General features: G+C 51.3%; 5 protein-coding genes across 5 annotated transcripts; 2 read left to right on the top strand and 3 right to left on the bottom strand.

Annotated features, from left to right (window-relative positions):
- Positions 1–663: 663 nt before the first annotated feature.
- Positions 664–7,510, top strand: HD553DRAFT_276875 (P-loop containing nucleoside triphosphate hydrolase protein; the record flags this gene model as incomplete). The annotated part of the gene is made up of 29 exons (XM_046177974.1): positions 664–909; positions 1,040–1,408; positions 1,463–1,500; positions 1,711–1,885; positions 1,976–2,084; positions 2,168–2,327; positions 2,476–2,530; positions 2,603–2,671; positions 2,729–2,813; positions 2,879–2,992; positions 3,074–3,156; positions 3,232–3,247; positions 3,307–3,424; positions 3,489–3,576; positions 3,663–3,929; positions 3,982–4,153; positions 4,229–4,431; positions 4,515–5,232; positions 5,306–5,436; positions 5,495–5,550; positions 5,609–5,691; positions 5,755–5,825; positions 5,917–6,127; positions 6,194–6,345; positions 6,401–6,445; positions 6,504–6,573; positions 6,637–6,835; positions 6,976–7,159; positions 7,316–7,510. 29 exons carry the CDS (start codon positions 664–666, stop codon positions 7,508–7,510), a joined length of 4,482 nt encoding a protein of 1,493 aa, XP_046033619.1.
- Positions 7,511–8,054: 544 nt separating this feature from the next.
- Positions 8,055–9,756, bottom strand: HD553DRAFT_337044 (uncharacterized protein; the record flags this gene model as incomplete). The annotated part of the gene is made up of 9 exons (XM_046182259.1): positions 8,055–8,342; positions 8,407–8,442; positions 8,521–8,560; positions 8,680–8,874; positions 8,939–8,979; positions 9,043–9,176; positions 9,248–9,299; positions 9,550–9,554; positions 9,631–9,756. The coding sequence occupies 9 exons, from the start codon at positions 9,754–9,756 to the stop codon at positions 8,228–8,230; spliced, it is 744 nt and encodes a 247-aa protein (XP_046033618.1). The 3' UTR covers positions 8,055–8,227.
- Positions 9,757–11,501: 1,745 nt separating this feature from the next.
- Positions 11,502–13,167, bottom strand: HD553DRAFT_337043 (uncharacterized protein; the record flags this gene model as incomplete). The annotated part of the gene is made up of 9 exons (XM_046182258.1): positions 12,939–13,167; positions 12,853–12,857; positions 12,629–12,649; positions 12,556–12,602; positions 12,365–12,498; positions 12,260–12,300; positions 11,976–12,201; positions 11,757–11,894; positions 11,502–11,652 (listed from the first exon to the last, which is right to left on the bottom strand). The coding sequence occupies exons 1-9, from the start codon at positions 13,160–13,162 to the stop codon at positions 11,502–11,504; spliced, it is 987 nt and encodes a 328-aa protein (XP_046033617.1). The 5' UTR covers positions 13,163–13,167.
- A 1,532-nt stretch (positions 13,168–14,699) lies between these two features.
- Positions 14,700–16,293, top strand: HD553DRAFT_362407 (uncharacterized protein; the record flags this gene model as incomplete). The annotated part of the gene is made up of 2 exons (XM_046183992.1): positions 14,700–15,785; positions 15,854–16,293. The coding sequence occupies 2 exons, from the start codon at positions 14,700–14,702 to the stop codon at positions 15,881–15,883; spliced, it is 1,116 nt and encodes a 371-aa protein (XP_046033616.1). The 3' UTR covers positions 15,884–16,293.
- A 103-nt stretch (positions 16,294–16,396) lies between these two features.
- Positions 16,397–20,741, bottom strand: HD553DRAFT_123639 (uncharacterized protein). Its single transcript, XM_046176526.1, has 11 exons — positions 20,389–20,741; positions 20,218–20,270; positions 19,817–20,125; positions 19,557–19,632; positions 19,115–19,470; positions 18,016–19,037; positions 17,585–17,935; positions 17,277–17,514; positions 16,995–17,204; positions 16,757–16,924; positions 16,397–16,680 (listed from the first exon to the last, which is right to left on the bottom strand). Exons 1-11 carry the CDS (start codon positions 20,642–20,644, stop codon positions 16,504–16,506), a joined length of 3,216 nt encoding a protein of 1,071 aa, XP_046033615.1. The 5' UTR covers positions 20,645–20,741; the 3' UTR covers positions 16,397–16,503.
- Positions 20,742–20,833: the final 92 nt, after the last annotated feature.

The following is a 20,833-nucleotide window of genomic DNA, read 5'->3' as shown; positions in this document are numbered from 1 at the left end:
GCCAAGCGTATATTATCGTCGCGTGATAGATGCCTCGTTATTCGTTGACGAGTCTTTCCCCTGACCTGGTGAAATATCATGATATCACCATCGATCCATCGATCTATCGATCGAGATATCCCGAAGGATGTTGGCGAGATGACGGGTTCGGCCGAAGGCGATGTTCAAGTTGAGCTGAGACTTGTAGTTGACCTGGGATCCGGCAATCATCCATCATCTCAACTTCGACATCCCTTGTTGCGCAGAACACGAACACTCAGCTCGATCATCAGATCATCAGCTCGTTCTGGGCAAGTTACTCGGTCTGGACGATAGCGAAGTACCTCCCAGCTCTAGCTCATCCGGTCGAGAGGACAAACAATCGAGTTCAAGGATGGCGCGCCCTGTGGTCGATCAAGTGGAGAGCCGGCCGTGGCACTCCCGTCTTTCGAGACAAAGGGGAAAGGGAGCGATCAAAAAAGAGTCAAAGGTACTTGCGACTGTACTCACTTTGCGGAACGTCCCACCATCTTAGACACCACTCCCTGCCGGGCGATACACAAAGGCGGGAATCGAAATGCCCAGCAACGATGTATATAGCTGCGTGACATGTTCGATATCGATATCGATGACAGAAGACTACTTCAAGGGTGCTCAGACGCTACATCATCGAAGTGACTCATCATGTCCTTTACTCAACATGCATCTACCTCTCACCAGTTTTCGCTTCCTTCGTCGAGGAGGAACAGACAAGACCAACCCGTCCGCCTTGCCCAGTTCAAGAACGGTATCAAGAAACGCAAAATAGTCTTAGGGATCTTTATCCCTCTCGCGATCTTATGCCGAGTGACCTTGCTAGCTCTGAGGGATTTGGAAGGATGGCCAGGAAAGAAAGGGGGTTGGTACATGGATAGTATGGGGTGGGGATGGGTTCGGTTGGGGTTCTTGGTACGTCCCTTCGACGTTCTGCTCCTATGGCCCCATGTGATCTACGCTATGATTTACCGCTTGCGACTCGCATACTTACTTGAACCATCAAAATGTTTTATCATTGTCGCAGGTGCTCTCTGCAACGGTTTACCTGTTATACCTCTTCCCCCTCTTCTCCGAGCGACACGCAGATCCGACCGATCATCCGACATACTATCGACATTCGAACTACACCACTGCCCTCTTCTTCCTCCACACCTTCATCCTGATCACTTACCCTATGCCAACACTACTCTTCGTGCTCAAACATCGGCACCGATTATCGTCCAGATTTGATTCGGATGCCAATCAGACGTGGTTTTTGAAAGCCCTTAGGACTACGGAGCTGGTCGCGCTCCTAGCGGCGTGGATCGCGGTAGGGACGATGAGAAGAGGCCCGGAGCTCTATTATGATGCGCAGAGGTTGTCGATTGGGTACGGGTGGGCTATGGAGGATAAGGTCGATAAGGTCGATAAGGCAGCAGATAAGGGAAAGGCGGATGGGGCGGTGAAGAAGAGTGTTAAGGGGAGGTTTTCGGGTTCGATTTCGAGGTTGAGAGCGGCGTTGAAGAGGAGGAGGTGGTGGTGGGGGAGGAAGGTGTGGGGTATGAATGGGCAGGGTCAGGCGGAACGGCTAGATGCAGGTGGACGATTGGGACACGATGAGGCAGGAATTGGGGAAGACGCTGCGTTACTGGGATCGTCCTCGACGGCCCCCACAGCGGTGTCCCCCACGGATACACCTGAATCTACGGCGCAGAGCAAAGATCCGGTTTCGAAAGAACCGGCTCCGAACGTCCTGGATTACTATCAATGCAGCATCCTCAGTCTGTTATTCATCGGGTACATCTGGTCGGTCGCTTCCATAGCTGCGAGGAGACCGGAACTACGACCGGAAGATCTACCACATATACCCGAGGCGTTGAGAGCGGAGAATGTGCTACTTCCCCCTACATTCGAGTCTGGGGGGCGGAGAGAGAGGTTCGTATTGACACCCGAAGAGCTGGAAGAGAGGGAATGGAATGAGAAGCAAGGGGATGGGGCGCGCGGAGGGGCAGGGGCGAAGCGCAAGGTCTGGACGCCTTGGACGCTACTGAGGGAAGTGTGTCGCGGTCAAGGGTGGCTGATCTTGAGCTGTGAGTCAAGCTTGGACGATGAATCTAGCACCACGCGATCATGTAAGATGACACTGATGGCAGTCGGTCTTACTTCGTCCCAGCCGCCGTGTTCGAATGGATATACAACGCCTCGACGTTCTTGCCTCGTTATTGCATGCACCAAATTACCCTGTCTTTCGAAATGCCCGATCGGCGAGCGGATATGACTTATGCCTATCTTATGGCCTTCGGTCTGTTTTTTGGTAGCTTTATGGGCAGTAAGTCGAGTAGCTGGTTTGTGCAACAAACGAGCTAAGATGGCTTCATTCGATGCATCGGGCAGATTTGATCAGCAGCTTTTCGCGGTAAGTTGACAATGCTACGCCCCCTCAGATCATCTCTGGCAAGTCCGCTCACGCCGATTCGATAGTATCCGAGAGAATATCGTCAATCACAAGGCGATTCGGGTCAATCTGCGCACGATGGTCAGCATGTTCAACCCGCTTGCGCTATACACCTGGGAACGTATGCTCACCATAGATCGGGTGCCGTTCTAGTTGTTCCACAAGATTCTATCGATAACAGACGATCAATCTCCCGATGCCACTGGGTCTGGGCGCGCTCAGGTGAGTGCGAGCCCATTTGTAAATCTGGCTTCAACGATATTGAAAAATCTCCCCTAGATTCTGAACTTGATAAATGTGGACGTGGGAGTCGTCGCTTCACTGGCTAAGCGGATTCTCACGCTGAGTAATGCCATCTTGATGCGTAGGTCTCGATGCCGAATCCGATGATTGCGTCGAGGCAAAGAGTTGATGTTTCTTCGCCGGTAGTTGGCCTGTCCGGCGGGTTTCTCTATTCGATGTTCAGCTGGTCAGCCCTAGTGGCCATTGCGACTATCCCGCTGATGAGTCCGTTAAGCGGGTTCGTTGCGAGGCTTACCTACAGTGAGTCTCGCACATCATCACCGCGAATTGAAAAGATCACTTCCGTCGCTAGAGGCCCTTATACCGTCGAAACCTGTGTAGAATGCGACAAGGCTCTTGCAAAAGCTAGGGACGCGCGGATAGGGGCAATGAGAGAACTGCTCATCAGCGTCAAGGTGATCAAAGTAAGTTTCAGCTGAACGTGAAAAGCTTGAGTTGGTGCGAACCGCTCAAACGCTTGTGGCCCGCCGGTCGCTCAGCTCAACGCATGGGAAGGTAAGACTGCTTCGTCGTGGCAACGCCACACACGCTAATTACTAACGCTGGCGTAACAGAACATCACCTCCGCCGCATCTCGAATTTGAGGGCAAAGGAAGTACGTCTTCAACGGTGGCGATACACGATCGGTACGAGCTTCAATATCTTGGCGCTCATGTCCCCACTGGTCGGCATGTGAGTATGACCTTCCAACGTAGCAATGATGAGGGCGGTTTATCGAATACGATCACCGTTATAGTTTCGCAATGTTCGTGTCTTACACCAAATTGCAAGGTCGATCTTTGACGCCAGCTTCTGCCTTTGTCGCTACAACCGTTTTCACATCGGTGCAAGGTGATTTACGATCGATTTCGGTTTCATATCTCGTCACGGCTGATCGCAGTCTCGAGTTCATACAGAGAGTCTAGGACAGATACCAGATATATTGCAGAGACTGCTGATGTCGATGGTCTCGCTACGCCGACTGTGCGATTTCCTAAATTCCGATGAGATTGCACACGAGAACGTCCAGCTTGGATCCCGCATATCGCTCGACAATGCGACTGTCACGTGGCATTCCCGAGGTCCCGTACCAGGCGAAGCAACGAATCGCGAACCATTCAAGTTGATGGATATGAATCTGCAAATTCCGGATGAAGCCAAATTCGTATTGGTATGCGGCGCCACAGGTTCGGGAAAAGTGAGTGAAGCTGATTCCCTCGCAAATGACGTAGCTGACTGTGCTTGTCTAGACTTTATTTCTGCTGAGTCTCTTGGGCGAGGCAAGGTTGCTGAGCGGTTCAATTACGGCACCGAGATCTAGATACGGCACGATACCGCTGTCGGACGAGATCTCGCATGAGGACATGGGTAACGGTCCCGATCCAGCAGGGTGGATCGAAGAAGACACGGTCGCTTATGCAGGTGGGCTAGAATTGTTGGGGACTATTGCTCATGCGGCCCATTCGACTGATACGGTCGTCATGACTCGCTCATTAGCTCAGATTCCTTACATAACACATGGGACACTTCGGGACATGATCTTGTTTGGACTTCCTTTCAGAAAATCTCGCTACGAGACTGTCGTGCAACAATGTGAATTGGCGTCGGATTTCAGCATGTTTGCCAACGGCGATCAGGAAGAGATCGGTGGCAATGGCGTTACCTTGAGTGGCGGCCAGCGGGCAAGGCTTAGTCTCGCAGTGAGTGTTGGTGTACCGCTACGGATATGATGAGCGCTGATCTTGTATCTTACAATATCCTCCTTGACGTCACTACAACATAGCGCGCTGTATACAGCCGAGCGGGTACTGTTCTGATTGACGACGTCTTATCGTCTTTGGATGCTACTACGTCGCAGTATGTTTACGCTCGTTGTCTACGTGGCAACCTGCTGCAAAAACGGCGCGTTGTCACGGTCTCGCATAACGTCAGCTTGTTGCTACCCGCGGCGGATCTAGCTATACAACTTCGAGAAGGAAAGATTGCCAATTCTGGAAGACCAAACGATCTCCGTGAGGTTCTGCTAAAGGAGGAAGATCAAGCTGTGACCGAGGAGTTCGAAAGGATGCTCCCTCCTGATACCGATGCGGAGAAGCCCAAATCGATGGTGGCAACTACGTCATCTCGGCGCATCTATGAAGAAGAGCATCAAGAAAGGGGCAATGTTCAGCTGTCCAATTACCAATTCGTGATCGATAGCGTAGGAGGCAAAGGATATTGGGCGGGCCTTCTCTTCTTTGTCGTCGCACAAGAAGCGTTCCGCATCATGACGAGATTCGTGGTACGACGATGGACCACCGAACCTTTGCGTAACGATCACTGGATTCTGATCTGGTCGGTGGTCGCTCTAATGCGCGTTCTGACCCAGTCGGTCTGGTGGTTTTGGCTCTATGGCAACGAGACCGGGGGGTTCAGCCAGCGTGGAGCCGCCAAGATGCACAACGCGATGGTGGACGGGATCTTGAATGCGCCCCTTCGGTACTTTGATCGAACCCCAGAGGGTGAGTTCACGTGTATTACCTTGATTGATCTTCGTCCGAGATCTAACATGACATGTTGGCATCTTTCCGTCAGGCCGCATTCTCAACCGGTTCAGCAACGATATACAGAAGGTAGACGGGCTCCTCCCAGATTCGTGGGGAAGGACTATCAAGGAAAGCCTGACTGTCGTTGTCAACATCACTATTTTGGGGATCAGCCTGCCGGTGAGTCGAAGAAGCTTTTGGGCGCGGGGAAGGCGCTGTCTTATATCTCTCCATACAGCCGGTCGCTATTGCCTGTGCAATAGCTGCGTACCCCTTCAATATGTTGAGAAAATTGTAAGTCCGGTATCAAGCAAAAGGCTCGGAGCTACCCGAACTGATCGCCATCTTCTAGCTTCGGCCGAATGCGAGCAAGCTTAGCCCGTTTGGATGCCGTATTGGCTAGTCCCATAAGCGGTCTAACGTACGAAACCCTAGGTGAGACGTCGACCGCATACACACGCCAAGCTAGGCTTAGAAGCTGATATCGTCTCATCACAGGTTCCATCGTGACAATTCGAGCGTTCGGCTCTTCGCGCTTTCTGTGTCAACTATTCGCGACTTTCGAAGACGTCAGGAACAGGATGTCTATGTGTTCTTGGTCTGTGAGTGATGAGGGGCAAGACCATCACAGGTCATATCCACTAACACCGTTATATACAGATTTGGGTGGCATTCGCCAGCGCTATGCTTACGATGACCTCCCTGGTCCTCGGCGCTTCTGGACTCTTTGTGCTTCGATCCGACATGAATGCTCCAATGGCAGGATTCATTTTGACCTTCGCTCTGGACTTGTCGTCCCAAATCTTCTGGCTGCTCGACCGTGTCGTAGACCTGGAGGAACACATGGTATCCGTGGAAAGGATCGCCGAAAGTACGCCGTCGGACATTCATGCTTGACCGTAGCCCTCGGTCAGATCACTGATGAGTGCTATCATAGTTGCGCAGATACGGTCTGAAGCGATAGGGGAGGAAGGCTATACTGTGCCTGAAGCTTGGCCGCGAACAGGCGAGATCGTGTGCCAGGACTTGACGGCACGTTACGCGAGCGATTTGCCACTGGTCTTGCAGGGTGTCTCGTTCACTGCAAAGGTGAGTCTGCGAATCCGCTCGCAAGGTCATAGACAAGGCTGACGGTACCTCGTAGCCAGGAGAGCGCTTTTGTATCGTTGGAAGAACCGGCGGAGGAAAGGTATGCCGGATTATGACCCGCTAGAGTCGAACGATCTCACCGACAGTCAATGGATCAGTCCACTATGGCTCTGTGTCTTCTGCGCGATCTGAGTGCATCATCCGGGAGCATCAAGATAGATGGTATCGGTGAGTACACCCGTTCAAGATGACACTGGAAGCCTTGTTGATGCCGCGTTAATCGCATGTCAGATATCGCCAAGGTGCCTCTGCATGTCCTCCGCTCAAAAATTTCTTACATTCCCCAAGAGAGTCTCTTGACGTCAGGCACGTTGCGAGATGCACTAGATATCAGCGGTGAAAAGGATGACCATGAACTCTACGCCGCTATGAGGCAGGTGCATCTTGACGTTGGTGAAGGATCTCCCTTTTCTTCACTAGATACACTAGTGTCTGCAGGTAAGAACGAATCCCGGTCTCGTGTTGAAGAGGACGGTGCGCTAATCAGCTCTTTCGATACGAACAGGGTACGTACAAGCGCGTTATTCTTCGGAGGTGACTGTCGCTGACGTCGATCGTGGACTCGGGCAGAGGTCTAAACTTTAGTCTGGGCGAGAGACAACTCTTGGTCCTAGCCAGAGCTTTGCTCAAGTCCGCCAAGGTCATCATCATGGACGAGGCGACTTCATCGATCGACTATGACACGGACGCCAAGGTGACGAAGGCCATTGCAGAGATGAAAGGGGTGACAGTGATAACCATAGCCCATAGGTCAGTATAGATTAGCCGGGTCGTGCTGCAGAATACACATTTGCTGATTTGTGTAGTCTCATCATTAAACATGCAGGTTACGAACGAGTGAGTGATACGACCATAATCACGCTGCTTTGCTGGTCTACGGTCCTTTACAGTATCAAGTCGAGTTCTGGAGATATTGCTGACTCGATATCCGCTTGCAGTTATCAATTACGATCGAGCACTCGTGCTGAAAGAAGGGCGCATCCTCGAGAACGACTCACCCGCTGCGCTGATCAACAAGGAGGAGTCCGAATTCAGAAAGCTATGTATGGCTGACGGGCCTATCGAATTTCAGCAGTTATTAGCGATGACAACGTCGGGAGGGTAGCAATGATTGTTTGCTTGCTTTGCACTCCTCCTTATATCATCGAATTGCCGGTTTGCTCTTGATGATATGCTTGTCGACTCATCTCTCAATCACTACGCTGTCCTAGGGCGCCTTGTCGTGATTATCCTTGCAGCTTCAATCATGAATACCCACGTTGACTCTGATCCGGCTATGAAAGCTTGCAGCGAGATTTCTGGCCAAGTACATAGCAGAATCGGCTCGGAATACCTACCTGGAAGACGTAGTATGGTCACACATGAGGCGGCTGATCTTTCGCAAGAAGCCATGGTGGGGTTCGTCTATGCGCTTCTAGCGCTAGCAGCACGAGCATAGCTTTAGTCCAACCGGGATATTCAGGCTGACGGCTACCTTCGAAGTTAAGGTCTGATAGGATTCGACACGAGATTGTATAATCTCTCAATAATGTTCTGACCTTGGAGGAGAGTCAACAGCGGCGAGGATAAAATGCAGCCATCGAACCATCGTCTCGTCTTTCAGGGAATGGATAGAGGCGCGCGCTACAAGCGGAGCGGCGATCGAGGGGCTTCAGTGGACTACGATTGGCCAATAAGGCAGTACAGAACAACGTTCAGACGGTACATGACACATTCAAATGCCTGTGATTACCCCCCAGGTATTTTTGAAATTCTCCAGCTCAAGTCTGATCAAGCAAGCAGGTCAGCGGGTGCCCGTCACTCCTGGTTGATTGGTCTCAGCCTACTCGAACTGTCCATTTTTCTGGGCGACGACACCATCACGGTCCTCTGTAACGGCAATGGCATCAGAACCGGGTTCATAAGAATCGAATTCTGCTGTAAACTCACTAGTTCCACTGTTGATTTGCGCCTTTGAAGTCAGTATGGACCAAGTTGTGATACAGCCAGCTGTTCACTTACATCGAAGCCCAGGGATTCCTTATAGTAACAGTTTTGCTATGTAGTGGCAGGAAACAATAAAATCTCATCAGCTCGCAGGACTTGAAGGAAGTTTGTGGAAATCATGACACGCACGTGTCTGGGTTGTAGAACATGACAGTATAGGCATGCTGTACTGGCAGTCCTCTTTAAGTCTAGCGGTTAGTCAAGCTGTTTGTGTTGCGGCAAAACTTGTAGCATGACGTAGTCTGCTTGATACTTACTGGTTGTCATATGCTGGATTGGCCAACTGACCAAGAACTTCCTTGGAGTACAAAGTTAAGGCGGTTGGCTTTCCAGTTGTCAGTAACTCTGTCAATCGCTCTTCTGTCAATCTTGGAATCCACTCCACAAAGCTAGTCTTGCCGTAGATGGCTTCAAATGCTTTGTTGGGGAGACCACCATTAAGATCTGTGGCGATCCCACTTGCAGATTGATCTTTGGCATAGGCTGAGTTGCAAGATTAGGTATAAGCATATATCATGTATGGAAGACACCATGATCGCTCACTTACCCATTATTGCTAGCTCTAGCACGGCTGGCCACATAGCCGTGCTGTAAGGTCTTGGATCAGCTCATATATAGGTAATTACTCCGTTCGAAGGGCTCATTGCGTACCCATCAAAGAAGGGATTACCATCCGTCACCCCATACTTGTCGCTCTGGGAGGACGCAGCTGTTGGACGTTCTACGGTGTAGACCTTTGTTTCAGTCTCGGAGATATACAACGTGACATCTACTTTCTTCTTTGACTTTTAGAGTCCCAAATCCAGTAGTCAGCTATGTTACCACTTGAACGCCGACTTGCAGTTGAGTGCCTTACTTTCCTATCTACCATCATTTCTTTGATCTTATTTGGGTCCACATAGGCAACACTTGCAGCAACAGCAACCAACCAGCAGTCACCTCTAGCCGCTCTGAAGTATGGAACATGCAATATTGTCTAGCTTCCAAGACAATAGCGAGGTGATCAGATAAGTGAAACCCACTGCGTCACGTCTTTCCAACTCGGTCCTCCAGATCGCCAGAGATCCCCCTGTGAGGCTTTGGTCAATTCTTCTGTCAACCCAATGGGGTAAGTGTAAGCTCGTTGATCGATAACCACCCCCTTGATCTATGACTGACGTTGGCTAACGTGCAGAAGCGTTAGGATCAAACTGAGGTCAGCTACTTGAGCAGCGCTGTAAGTTCATCAGGGCGTATCACTTGCCCCCAATATTGATCTCCACGCTTCATAGGGTTTGGCGCATCGACCGGCATGTTCCAATCCTGGGCCCATACAATGGGCAGGAAGCCGATGAGAATGAGACTGTGTAACGACTTGAACAGCATCCTGATGCTATAAGAGATCTGATGATGGGTGGCCGTTGCAACCTTTATCTGATCAGCTCGAGTTCTTTGAGTATTTGATGTGGCGACTTATATGAGCGATCGTGAACGCTCCATGAGGGTCGAATGATCCCTTCTAGGATCATCCGCTCCTTTGAATACCCCTAGAAGATCCGTGTTTGATCTCCTTACAACCGGAACATGCTCCCGAAACACTGGGACTCCTTTGAAACACCTATAAACGCGGGATGTTCGTCGGCAGTGCGGGTCAGCGTTCGCAGATGCCATGTTGCTTGGGCCTTGCAATGGTCACCGTGTCCAGCGATATGATTCGATTAGTATCGGGGTGATCTTGGCGAAGTACATACGATCAGTGCAATATCTGATCGGACGCAAGTCGAACCAGCGAGTAGTGCTGCAAGTGTCGCATGTCAAGCACACAGGTTTCGCCCAGAATCCTTCATTGTTCTTCCGATCAAGGTAATCAGCGCAAATTTCGAACGGGTCTGAAGCATGCTTGTTCTATACCCGACCTCGCAAGCTTCCTTAATGATATATGGGCTCAGGCAATAGCGCTGCGACGATAACCATCATACCATATGTCGCGCTTGTTGCAGTCGCTGCGAATATTTTCATTGTGATACTGGATGATTCCGTCTTTCTTCGATGCTGTACCATCGGGCACCTTAAGCAAACCATACGAAAATCGATGATGCGATCATGATCCCCTCTATTCTAGGATGTGATAACAACAGACCGCGATCATGCCTCTGTTAGGACGTGAGCAGAGATGGTAACAGATTAAGCAGCTATGAGCCCGCAGGCTAGAGCCATCGTCTCGCGTTTCAGCAAAAAGGAGAGTGGCGCGCGCCAAGCGGAAGCGACTGGATTACGATTAACACTATGGTGTGCGAGCAAGCCAGTTCTCTTGTGAAACAGCAGTTTAGAAGTGAGTGGAGACGAGTCAGAGCTTCAGTGTCGCGTATCTAGAAGACAACATGATCCGCCTCAGCGGATAATACCATCACGGTCGGCGAGCTTCGGCTTTGCAAATGAAGCGCGTCTGCCTAAGAGTCATCCAGGCATGGCCAGCGACTTTGGCATGACGATGATGGAAGGTGAAATTATTCCCCAACTACGCTTCTGATAGGCGAACATCTCTAACCCTACAAGAATGTCTCTGGCGTCGGTTGCTTGCTTTCGTTCACTCAGCCGATTGCCCGCCATACCGCATTCCGCCGCAATGGTGCTGGTAGCTGTGCGTTCAAATTGGCCACCTCTTCTCTTGTTTGATGTCGGTCTTGTCGGTATCTTTCGATCAAGAGGAAGACCAGGCGTCGACCATATCGCAGCTTAGCCATCTATCGTCAATGTGCCGAGGGAGCCTTAGCCCTGTGCACTTTGAACGAGCAGTTGCGACCCTTTTTCTCTCGATGGGTGGATATGTTTTGCATGTGTCTCTAGGGACCGACCTGTGTCAAGATTTACTCATGTACAGAATAAAGAAACCAGAGCCGACGAGCCGTCAACATCAGACTGCAGGTTCTCAAGTGGCATGAGCGGCTGTGACTTTGGCAATAGGAGCGGATGGAAGATGACAGGCTCTATTCTACTCAGTCATGTACAGTTGCAACGAGCGAGATCAAGGAAACTTCTGCAGAGAGAGAGGTATTACATCCCTGTGATCACCCCCCAGGTGTTCCGGAAGTTCTCTAAATTGAGGCTGCTCAGGGCAAGTGTACCAAAGGTCAGCGGAGATCAGCTCTCTTAGCAGCTTGTATCACTTGCTCAAATTGGCCATTCTTTTGGGCGACAAGACCTTCCCGATCATCTTCATAAAAGTAAGCAATCAGTTTGATTTCAAGGCAAGAAACCTTGCTGTAGAGCTCACCACTCCCACTGTTCAAATACAAATACACAACTTTCAGTATCGAGCCGCAAGATGATATCACTCCAAGAGACTTACATGGATGCCCATGGATTTCTTATCGTAACAAGCTTACTGTATGATGGTAAAAGAACAATGCAGTCTTTTCAGCTTGCAAATTTCAAGCTCAAGGCAGAGATTTTGCAGCTGTTGAGCCACGAACGTTGCTGGGTCATAAAACATGACAGTGTAGGCATGTTGTACAGGCAATCCTCTGTACGGAAACATCTAGCTGTTAGTCACACTGTTCTCTCTTTGCCGGAGTTCAAGGCCTCATGAGCGTGGGATGACTTACTGGTTGTCATATGCTGGATTAGCCATTGAACCCAGAACTTCTTTTGAATATAGAGTCAAAGCAGTTGGCTTTCCGGTTGTTAGTAGCTCCACCAGCCGCTCTTCAGTCAAGTTTGGGATCCACTCCATAAAGCTAGTCTTGCCATAGATAGCTTCATATGCCTTGTTGGGGAAACCACCATTGAGATCTGCGGCCATCCCACTTGCAGGTTGATCTTTGGCATACTCTGTATGACGGAGACAGGCATAAGCAAAATGGAATTGGAGTAGATCATGACAACGTACCCATCATAGCTAGTTCCAGCACAGCTGGCCACATAGCGGTGCTGTGGGACATGAAATCAGCTAATGTAAATGCTGGCCCTGGACAAAGATGGGAGCAGCTTGTACCCATCATATAACGGTGCACCATCTGTTACACCATATTTGTCATTTGCAGACTCAACAGCATTGGGCCTGCGTACTGTGTAAACTTTGGTTTCGGTTTCAGATATATGCAATGTGACGTCCACCTTTTTGTCGTTCTACCTTGGTCATGACATCAGTGTAAGAGTCTAACATACCACACCATGATAACTCACACGTCTGTCAATCATCATTTCTTTGATCTTGTTGGCATCTACATATGCTATACTTGCAGCAACAGCAACTAACCAGCAGTCTCCTCTAGCTGCCCTGGATTGCATACAGGAATTTGAGTCAAGCAAGCCGGAATTGCCGAGCTCAGTGGCCGTGTCTGAGGTGTACTGACTGCGTAACATCCTTCCAGCTGGGCCCATCAGGCCTCCAGAGGTCTCCCTTCATCTTCTCTTGCGAATATCCTATAGCCTCTCAGATATCAGAAGGTTTCATGGCTTAGAGCACGGAATATGACTGACCGAGACTGTTGTGCCCAGTGTAAGCGAAAGGCATCCTCAATTAAGTGTTGAACATGAATCTCCACAGAGGATCGTCAGTTACTTACAACCAATGACTATCACCCCGCTTCATAGGATTGACAGAGTTTGGTGCATCGACCGGCATGTTCCAATCCTGGGCCAAAGCAGCGGGCATCATTCCGACCAGCAGTAGGGCAACAAAAGACGCTGGAAGCATTTTGAAAGTTTTACGGTATACAGTTGATCGGACATCGTCAAGCTTGTCAAGATTAAAAGTCAGCTCTGTTTCGCAATGTTCATATATACTCATCTTCATCCCGCTACGTTGAAAATTCCGCCACCCCGGTGCCATCTCCTGTCCCCGGCCTCCTTTCACGATCTCCTGGACCCCCTTTTCCCCCTCAATGCTTACGTGAGGGACAGGGGCATCCCGATCCCCCTTTGTTGTCATCCCAGAGTATTGCAGCCCGGGTACCCAAGAAGACTGTCCTGCCCGCCCAGTCAGTCGAAGACAGCCAGCTAGTGGCAAGAGACATGGTCAGCACAGCCATCAAGGGAAGCCAGTACTTATCCAGACGTGTAGCCTCTGATAGCAGTTAAATGTCGCGATTGTCATTGCAAGATAGGATACAGAACAGAAAGAAGGGTGCACAGAGAGGATATCGTCTTTTTTTGTTGTGCGATTGACTCTATCTGAGCAAACAAGACATGGCAGACAATCGATTTAGACGCTGGGCCGCTGGGTGAGCCATCGCGCGCACTGGCACTTGTCATTTTCGCTGACGAGGTATCTCGCGTCATGTGCTACAGAACCTGTCTCGGTTCAATCGTCCTCGGAAGTTAGCTTACCCATGAGTCAGGCTTCGTCATTGAGACCTTTTCTCAGGAAGAAAAAGCAGTATGCTATAGTTGTTTGACGCGGCGGCAGGGCGGGTTTCAGTACCCGCGCTCTCGCCTTGGCTCAATTCCCTTTCCTTTGTCCTCCTCGTGCAACTGAACCTTTTCTTTTCTTTTCGGAGGTCTGGGGCATGCCCACTATCTGGAATCGTTGATGAGATAGGATTAGATTGTAGGTGTCTCATAAGTCGGTCCTATTATCAATATCATGCTCGAGATATATCAGCGAACCGGGTCTTGGAAATAACCATCACACTGCGTGTCGCGCCGCTTTCGCTTGATGGCGGTTCAACATCACAAAATAATCTCAACATCAGTCAATCTGTAACAAAGCGAATCACCATCAAGCAGTGATTAACTTCCCCTTTAGCCGTCGCATCATATCGTGCCCAATATCCTGGTTGTCTCACCGCCAGCAGGTTCGTCCGACTAAGCTAACGCGCGTTCTTGACAATTGCAGGCGTGCATTGTACTCTACAATAAAGCAGCAGTTGCATCTTTCAACTTATGCGTTCCGTTGCAAACGCTATCTGTATCTCGGGGTCTGTCTCGCAGAGGAACAGAAGCGATCTGAACTGCGGGTCGGAGGACCGGTGCAACACCAGAGAACGCGCAGACTCGCTCATTGATCCTGAAGATTTGTGACTCTCCCCGCCCCTAGCCCATAAGCGGCGTTTCAAGGCTGTTTCCAACAATTAACCTTGTGCGTTCATGGTGATACGCTTCGAAGAGGCCACGATGACACCCTCTAATTTGGGAGGGCTGCTCTAAGGTTGCCTCCGAGAGTCGAATCATCTTTCCAGATTGTGAACGACAAGCGGGTGAATCAGCTACGACCTATAGCTTATAAAATCAGTCGGCCATTCACTACAATTTTGCTCATCGAGCCCTCACCTTCTTTTGTACAGACCTCTACTATACCTCGTTAACTGCCTTGAAGAGACATCATAATGGGAGAATACTTCTATCTCGCCAATCTCACTGACCGGGTCCATACGGGAAGCCAGGGAAAGCTGGGAGAGATCATATACGACATCGGCTGGCACCTCATCACTCTCCTACGTGGTTGGAATAATCCTTTCCCAGACTTCGCTATCCCGCTTAGATTCATCGAGGAAGCGCGTGTCGAGGCCGGGATTACGCTTGAAGATTACTCGCAGGACAGCGCCTTTTTGAGCCTGCCTGACGAGATAAAATGGGAGATAATGTCTCACGTCAATCCTTATTACCAAGACTTCCTTTCGGTGGCGATGACGTGCATGTCGATGCTGCGATTGTTGACTCCTGTGACGACACAGGTCAGGTGCAACATGCGCAAGGCTATGGAAGCCAAATGTCCTCTCGAGCGGGAGTGGAGTGGCAAGCGCATCGTCCTTGTGGGCGATTACACCAAACCGGGAAAAGACTGGGCGTACTCCAAGCAGCTCGTCAGGACGCAGATACACGAAGCAGCTATTCGCCGAGGACGTACCGATTTAGAAGATGATATCGCCTCGGCCATGTCGTCGCTTTTGAAGATCGGATGCCCGATTAAGGACTTAGAGTGGGATGAAAGTGAGGAGCAAGGGGGAGAGGAAAGCGACGAGGAAGACGAGAAGGGAAGTGACGAAGCAAACCCTGAAGCGGCCCGTGGTGAGCTAGAGGAACGTGATCCTCCCGAGCCCGAGCTCCGAGATCAGGAGCAGCCAAGTCGCATCAATGGCAAAGGCAACGGATTCGACTCGGTCAGGAAAAAGCGCACGGACACGCTAGCCGGTGAAACGGGATCCCAATCCCACCTATACGTAACTTGCGGACCAAGACACGCATCCCGCGAGCGAGAATTGAGAGACCTGCTGAATATGAGTTATCTCGATATCAATCAGCGTATGCTGGTCCAACTCCCTATCCGGATGGAATACAATGAACTTGCGCAAAAGATCAAGCGTCGAAGCACTGACAGCCAGAGCAGGGACTTGAGGGAGGTCATTCGGCGGATGAAGGAGGACAATAGGTTTGAGCGATGTGAGCAGGAGATGCGTGATTGCGAAAAGGTTGTACGTGATTATTGGTTCAAGCCCGAAGAAGACTTGCTCAAAGAAGACTTCCTTGGGGTTTTGCGTAGTCGCAACGACTTTCGATGGGTCGAGCTTAGCTGCGCCTTCAGACCCTTCCGCATCATCAACCTGGATACCCGAGAACACTTGGACCCGTCCGTCATTGCAGAACATCAAAGGCCGGTACTTTCGCCTTCTAGCGATGACTACCAAATCGATGCGGGCTTCGTTCTCGCATGTAATGTGACTTATCACACGCGGGTAGGAAGCATTGGACTTTCGTACGACGGACCTGGCCTTGCCGAAGGACGATGGGCAGGTCACCGTTTACGCTATGCAACTATCGACGGACGATCCTCAGACTTTCCGACTACAGACATCTCCCTAGAAATGCTCGCACTGGCCGAAGAGATTGCGATCAGCGATGGTTGGAAGCTAGGAGACGTGGTGATCAACCAGGACAACGACGATCAAGCTACCGAGGACAAGAAAAGCCACGACTAGTACAATGATGACCAGTCAAGTATGGCCAGCCGATAGGTGATTCCGTCGCGTGACAGGTTGGGGGTGGCGACAGAGCTGGTGCCCGATTTGAAGGTCATCCGAAACATTGTGCCAACGGGAGGAGCAGAGAGTGTGTTGTCTGCTCCATTGTCGTTGCGTTGGATTTACAACCAATGTATCATCGCAGTTACGGTTCTATCTTGTACAGACGCTCTCAAGCTTTTCCAAACAACTCCATGTCTCGCTCAGCCCTCGCTTCGGCGTGTTCCTCGAACAGGTCAAAGGCTCTCGTCCCGACGAGTTGCCGCACGACGTCGTGCAGACGATCGAGCAGAGCGCTCATGTTACTCAGCGCAACGATTGTCGTGGCGTAAACCGCGGTCTGCTCGTTCTGTGAAGCGGGATGATGTAAGAGGGTTGAAAAAGTGGTTCTTGCCAACAACTGCCACGAACGCGAGTACGCTTACCTGAAGAGATTTCCAATTGAGCTTGACTCGGTAGAGCTCGAGCTGATCTTGCGCCGTGTGTATACTTAGTCCCGCCATCCGCTCCATTAACGGCACAGAAACAGGCATGGACCGTCCATCTCGCAAGGAACTGCTGATTAGCGAAAACAATGCGAGCGTGTCCGCAACCTTTGTGCACGCAGAGGAGATTTTCAACGTCAGCGCCTCTCAGTTGCTCATGCCCAACAAGTCGACGTACCATTGGTGGATCAAAGAAGGGGGTCTCGGTGATAGCCTTGGCGTACCGAGGTTCGATCCTGGTCCACGCATTGCTCAATAGAGCTAGTACTCCGGTCAACTCCCGAATGATACCAAACAGATCGTGGTAACGTTGTTTTGGCCAGGGTCCGCGGAAGCTGGGCTCGAAACGGGCCGACGCCAATTGAGGCCCGACTGTGCCGAGTCGTCCCTGGTGAATACGTGCATAAACAGCCCAAGTGAGTCGCGCAATCGGCAGAGCAAACCTTAGAGCTGGACTCACCACAACGTCAAGAACTCTGCTTCGATACAGACCCGCGCGTTCTTCTACCTTGCTCTCGTTCCACGGCTCGTTCGATTCTTTCGCCTCCAACAGGAATCCCTTCAGCTCGTCCACGTATAGCTCGGCAAGAACGTCGATGATCTTGGCAGCTCGTAGCCTGACTATCTTGCGCGCCGTGATCGGTTTGGGGAACAAGCTGATGATGAAGGCGGCGGTGAAACCGATCAAGACCAATAATCTGGTGTGAACATCGGTAGCCATCGTTAGTCATCTGGGCCATATTGAAATCGATTGGAACCAAAACCTACGCTCGCTTCCAAGCCACGTCGACACCGATCCCACTGTTGACAAGTAGCGGAAGATGTGAATCGACCCAGGAATATCCCACGATCAAAGCCACGGTCACGCCCATCATCAAGGGGAAAGCCATGGTAGCAGGCTTTGCAGCCAGTCGCCAGAAGACAATGGGCGCGATCATCACCATGAGCGCGGCTGTCGTGCCGTACGGGTTGCTGCCGTTACCGTTGCCGATGTACCAAGCTAGCATGCCCAGTACAAGTCCGCAGACGGTACCGGTGAAGCGAACGAGGAAGCCCACGACGAGGTCACCGCTAAAGACTGCCAGTCCCGTCACGGCCATGATCTGCGCCCATAGAGATCTGCGATAGAGGTTCAGGTAACAGGTTGTGATCAGTCTCCGCCCCGACTTCAGATAAGATTCAAGACAGCGGACGCTTACCGATTCGAATAAGCAAACCAGACCGAGGACTCGAATACCATTGGCATCCACAGGGCGACCGAGACCAGCCCGGCCTTGAAGGCGAACAGTCCTTCAGGTGACCCAAACCATTTCAGTACGACGGAGAGTTCACGCATGAACTTTTGCAACCCATTACGAGGTGGCAATGCGTCGAGGTCGGGACGATATAGTTTCTCCCGTTTGGCGGCTCGTGCTTGTTTCTTTTGCGTCTTGCTGGAAGGCTTTTCCAAGCTGTCCTCGTCGTCACTCGTCGTCGTCGAATACTCGTCGGCTTCCCGACCCTGATCGTCCCTGTCATCGCTACCCAGCTCGACCGGGTTCACATTATCGCCCTCTCGACTGAGCGCGACCTTGCCGATCTTGTTGAAAGCGGTGGGCCATTGGAACCGGTTCTTGTTCGACCTGGCTTCGATCTCGAGACCCGTCTCTAAGTAATCCGCGAGGGCCATGGCGTAGCTGGTCAGGTTGGTGGAAAAGACGAAACAGAGAAAGAGTTGACGCATCGACAAGGTCGGTCGGTCCCGCTCGATCGAATGCAAGGACGGGTGGTCTCGCCGATAGTCGCCCGTCTCTTCGTCGAACAAGTCACTGAATTTGCCGAGGACTTGCAAATGGTCCGACTGCCGATACGCCTTGAGAGCGTCCCGCAACTCGTTCAAGTTGGCCTGCCTCTTGTCAAGTCCGCTCTGAGCCGTCTCTCCCTCCGGGTAGACCTTTTTCCCCTTTGCCCATCGGGTCCGATTGGTATGATCCAGGAACCCGGTAAAGTCTGCCAACCCGCTCGTACACGCCCGGCGGAGTCGTTCCGAGCTCGAATCTAGTATGGGCAAGAGATCGTTCAGACGGTGACCCCGTTCGGCTTCCTTTTGTTTCATGAATTCTTGGTAACGGAGTTCTCTAACGTGATGGTGCCGGGAATCGCCATTGAGATGTTCCTTTTCGTCGTGGTTGCCCTCGGTCCCGGAGGGGATGGCGGATTTCTGCTGCCGAGCGACCAGTAGCTAGGAGCATAAAGTCGTCCAGTGCGATTTCGTTAGCAAATATCCAACGATCCCCGGCAACTCTAGCTGACACGCACTTGGAAACTCGACACCCCGACCATCCGTCCGATCAGAGCACGCGATTTGACCAACAATGTCTTCAGATCCTTTGCGCTGATCCTCCCCCTGCTGACTTCGAGCTCCAACATGCCCATCTGTCCGTTGAGCCCAACCAGCGTCTCTGAAGCTGCCGTACGAAGCTCCTTGACCTTTTCCGCGAGTTCTTCCCAGGCTTTCGGGTCGGTTGGGTCGGTCTGCAGGACTTGGGTTTGGAGGGCGATCACTCCGTTGCCGGGGGTGAGGAAGCCTTTGATGTAGCCGTCGGTGACCATGTGGTTGACGGTTTGAGGGAAGATGAGGATGATCGACGCCAAGGCTGTGGCTACGTAGAAGCCTGTTGTCACGGGTTTGTCACAATCGGAACGTTAGCAGATCAGCTTCACGATCTGGAGCGGCTGCAATTCACGATCGACGACTGACCTGTGGGGATCAAGAACTGCGTGGCGATAGTATATTGCGCCGAGGGGAACAACGGGCCGTAAGAACAGAAGACGATCTGAGAACAGAAAGGTGTCGATTGAGTGTCAGTATGCAGGACCTCGACCCGCCGATCCACCTCTGCCACCTCCTCCACCTCATCGCCATCTGTTTCTTCTCCGACGACGACGACGATGACAGCGACGACGAAAGAAGACGGGGAACGACCCCCAACTGAACCCGTGAACTCTGAGAGAACTCACCATCACGATCATCCCAAAGATCGCCAAAAACGTCAACTTGGGCGCAACAGCCTTCAACCCAGCCAACGCGAACATCCCAACGAAAAAAAAAGCTCCGAAGACAGCAGAGGACCGGGCGTCGAGGAAGACCCCTTCGAAGACGAACTTCTGGAATTGGCTGTCAGGGGCTACTCCGGAGATGAGTTGTGATTGAGCCCGGGTGTAGGATGAGGCAAGGAGGGTGGCAGAACGGGCTCGGAGGGCGGAGGCCATTGCTGCTGCGCCCCAGGCCCAGCCTAGGCACATGCCTACGACGAGGGTGAGGATGGCCTGCAAGGTACAAGGGGAACATTTTGAAGGTTAGTGATATGTTGGAGGCGTGAATGTCAGAAGGGTTGAGGTGTTGGTTTGTAGGAGCTTACGAAGAAGAATGTAGCGAATGGCATCGAGGGTGGCATCATGATCGCCACGATCACTAGTCGTCAGGCAAAAGCGAAAAGCGAAAGCAAAAGCAGAACAAGCAGAAAGTCGATACGATTTCAGCCCGGTTCGCCCTGATCGAAAACTCGAACCCGTCTCCAATCTCGACTCACGGGAAAAGAACCCAGCCTGCCCGAGCACCTCCAACGTGTTCTGTACGACCAAGTAGATCACGCAGACGAAGATGACCACCATCGACCTGAACCAGTTTTTCCATTTGCGGGTGTCTTTCAGGTTGCGGACCATGCTTGGTGGGAGCTTTGATAAGAGGGTGTCCATCTTCGACTTCTTGGATGTCTTGTCGGGTGTGGTGGTCTCCTGTTTAGGCTGCTCGGGGCCGGGTGTCTGGGGGTCGGAGCTGGTCGACATGGTTTGAAGGTTTCGAGGTTTCGAGCTTTATCCAGGTTGGTCCAAGATTTCAGCCCAGCGATGTTTCTATCCCGGTGTTTCTCGATTATAATTTTCGGTGTGATTACTATTATGAGGTTCTCGGTATCATCCTTACTATGGCTCTGGTGTGGTAGAGTGGCACAAAGCGAAGTGGTGAGCGATTTTGAA

The sequence above is a fragment of the Filobasidium floriforme genome (genome assembly GCF_021052385.1).
Source record: "Filobasidium floriforme strain CBS 6241 chromosome Unknown HD553scaffold_23, whole genome shotgun sequence".
Classification (NCBI taxonomy): Eukaryota; Fungi; Basidiomycota; class Tremellomycetes; order Filobasidiales; family Filobasidiaceae; genus Filobasidium; species Filobasidium floriforme.
Note: the sequence above shows the minus strand (reverse complement) of the source record. Positions and strands in the feature narration are given on the sequence as shown.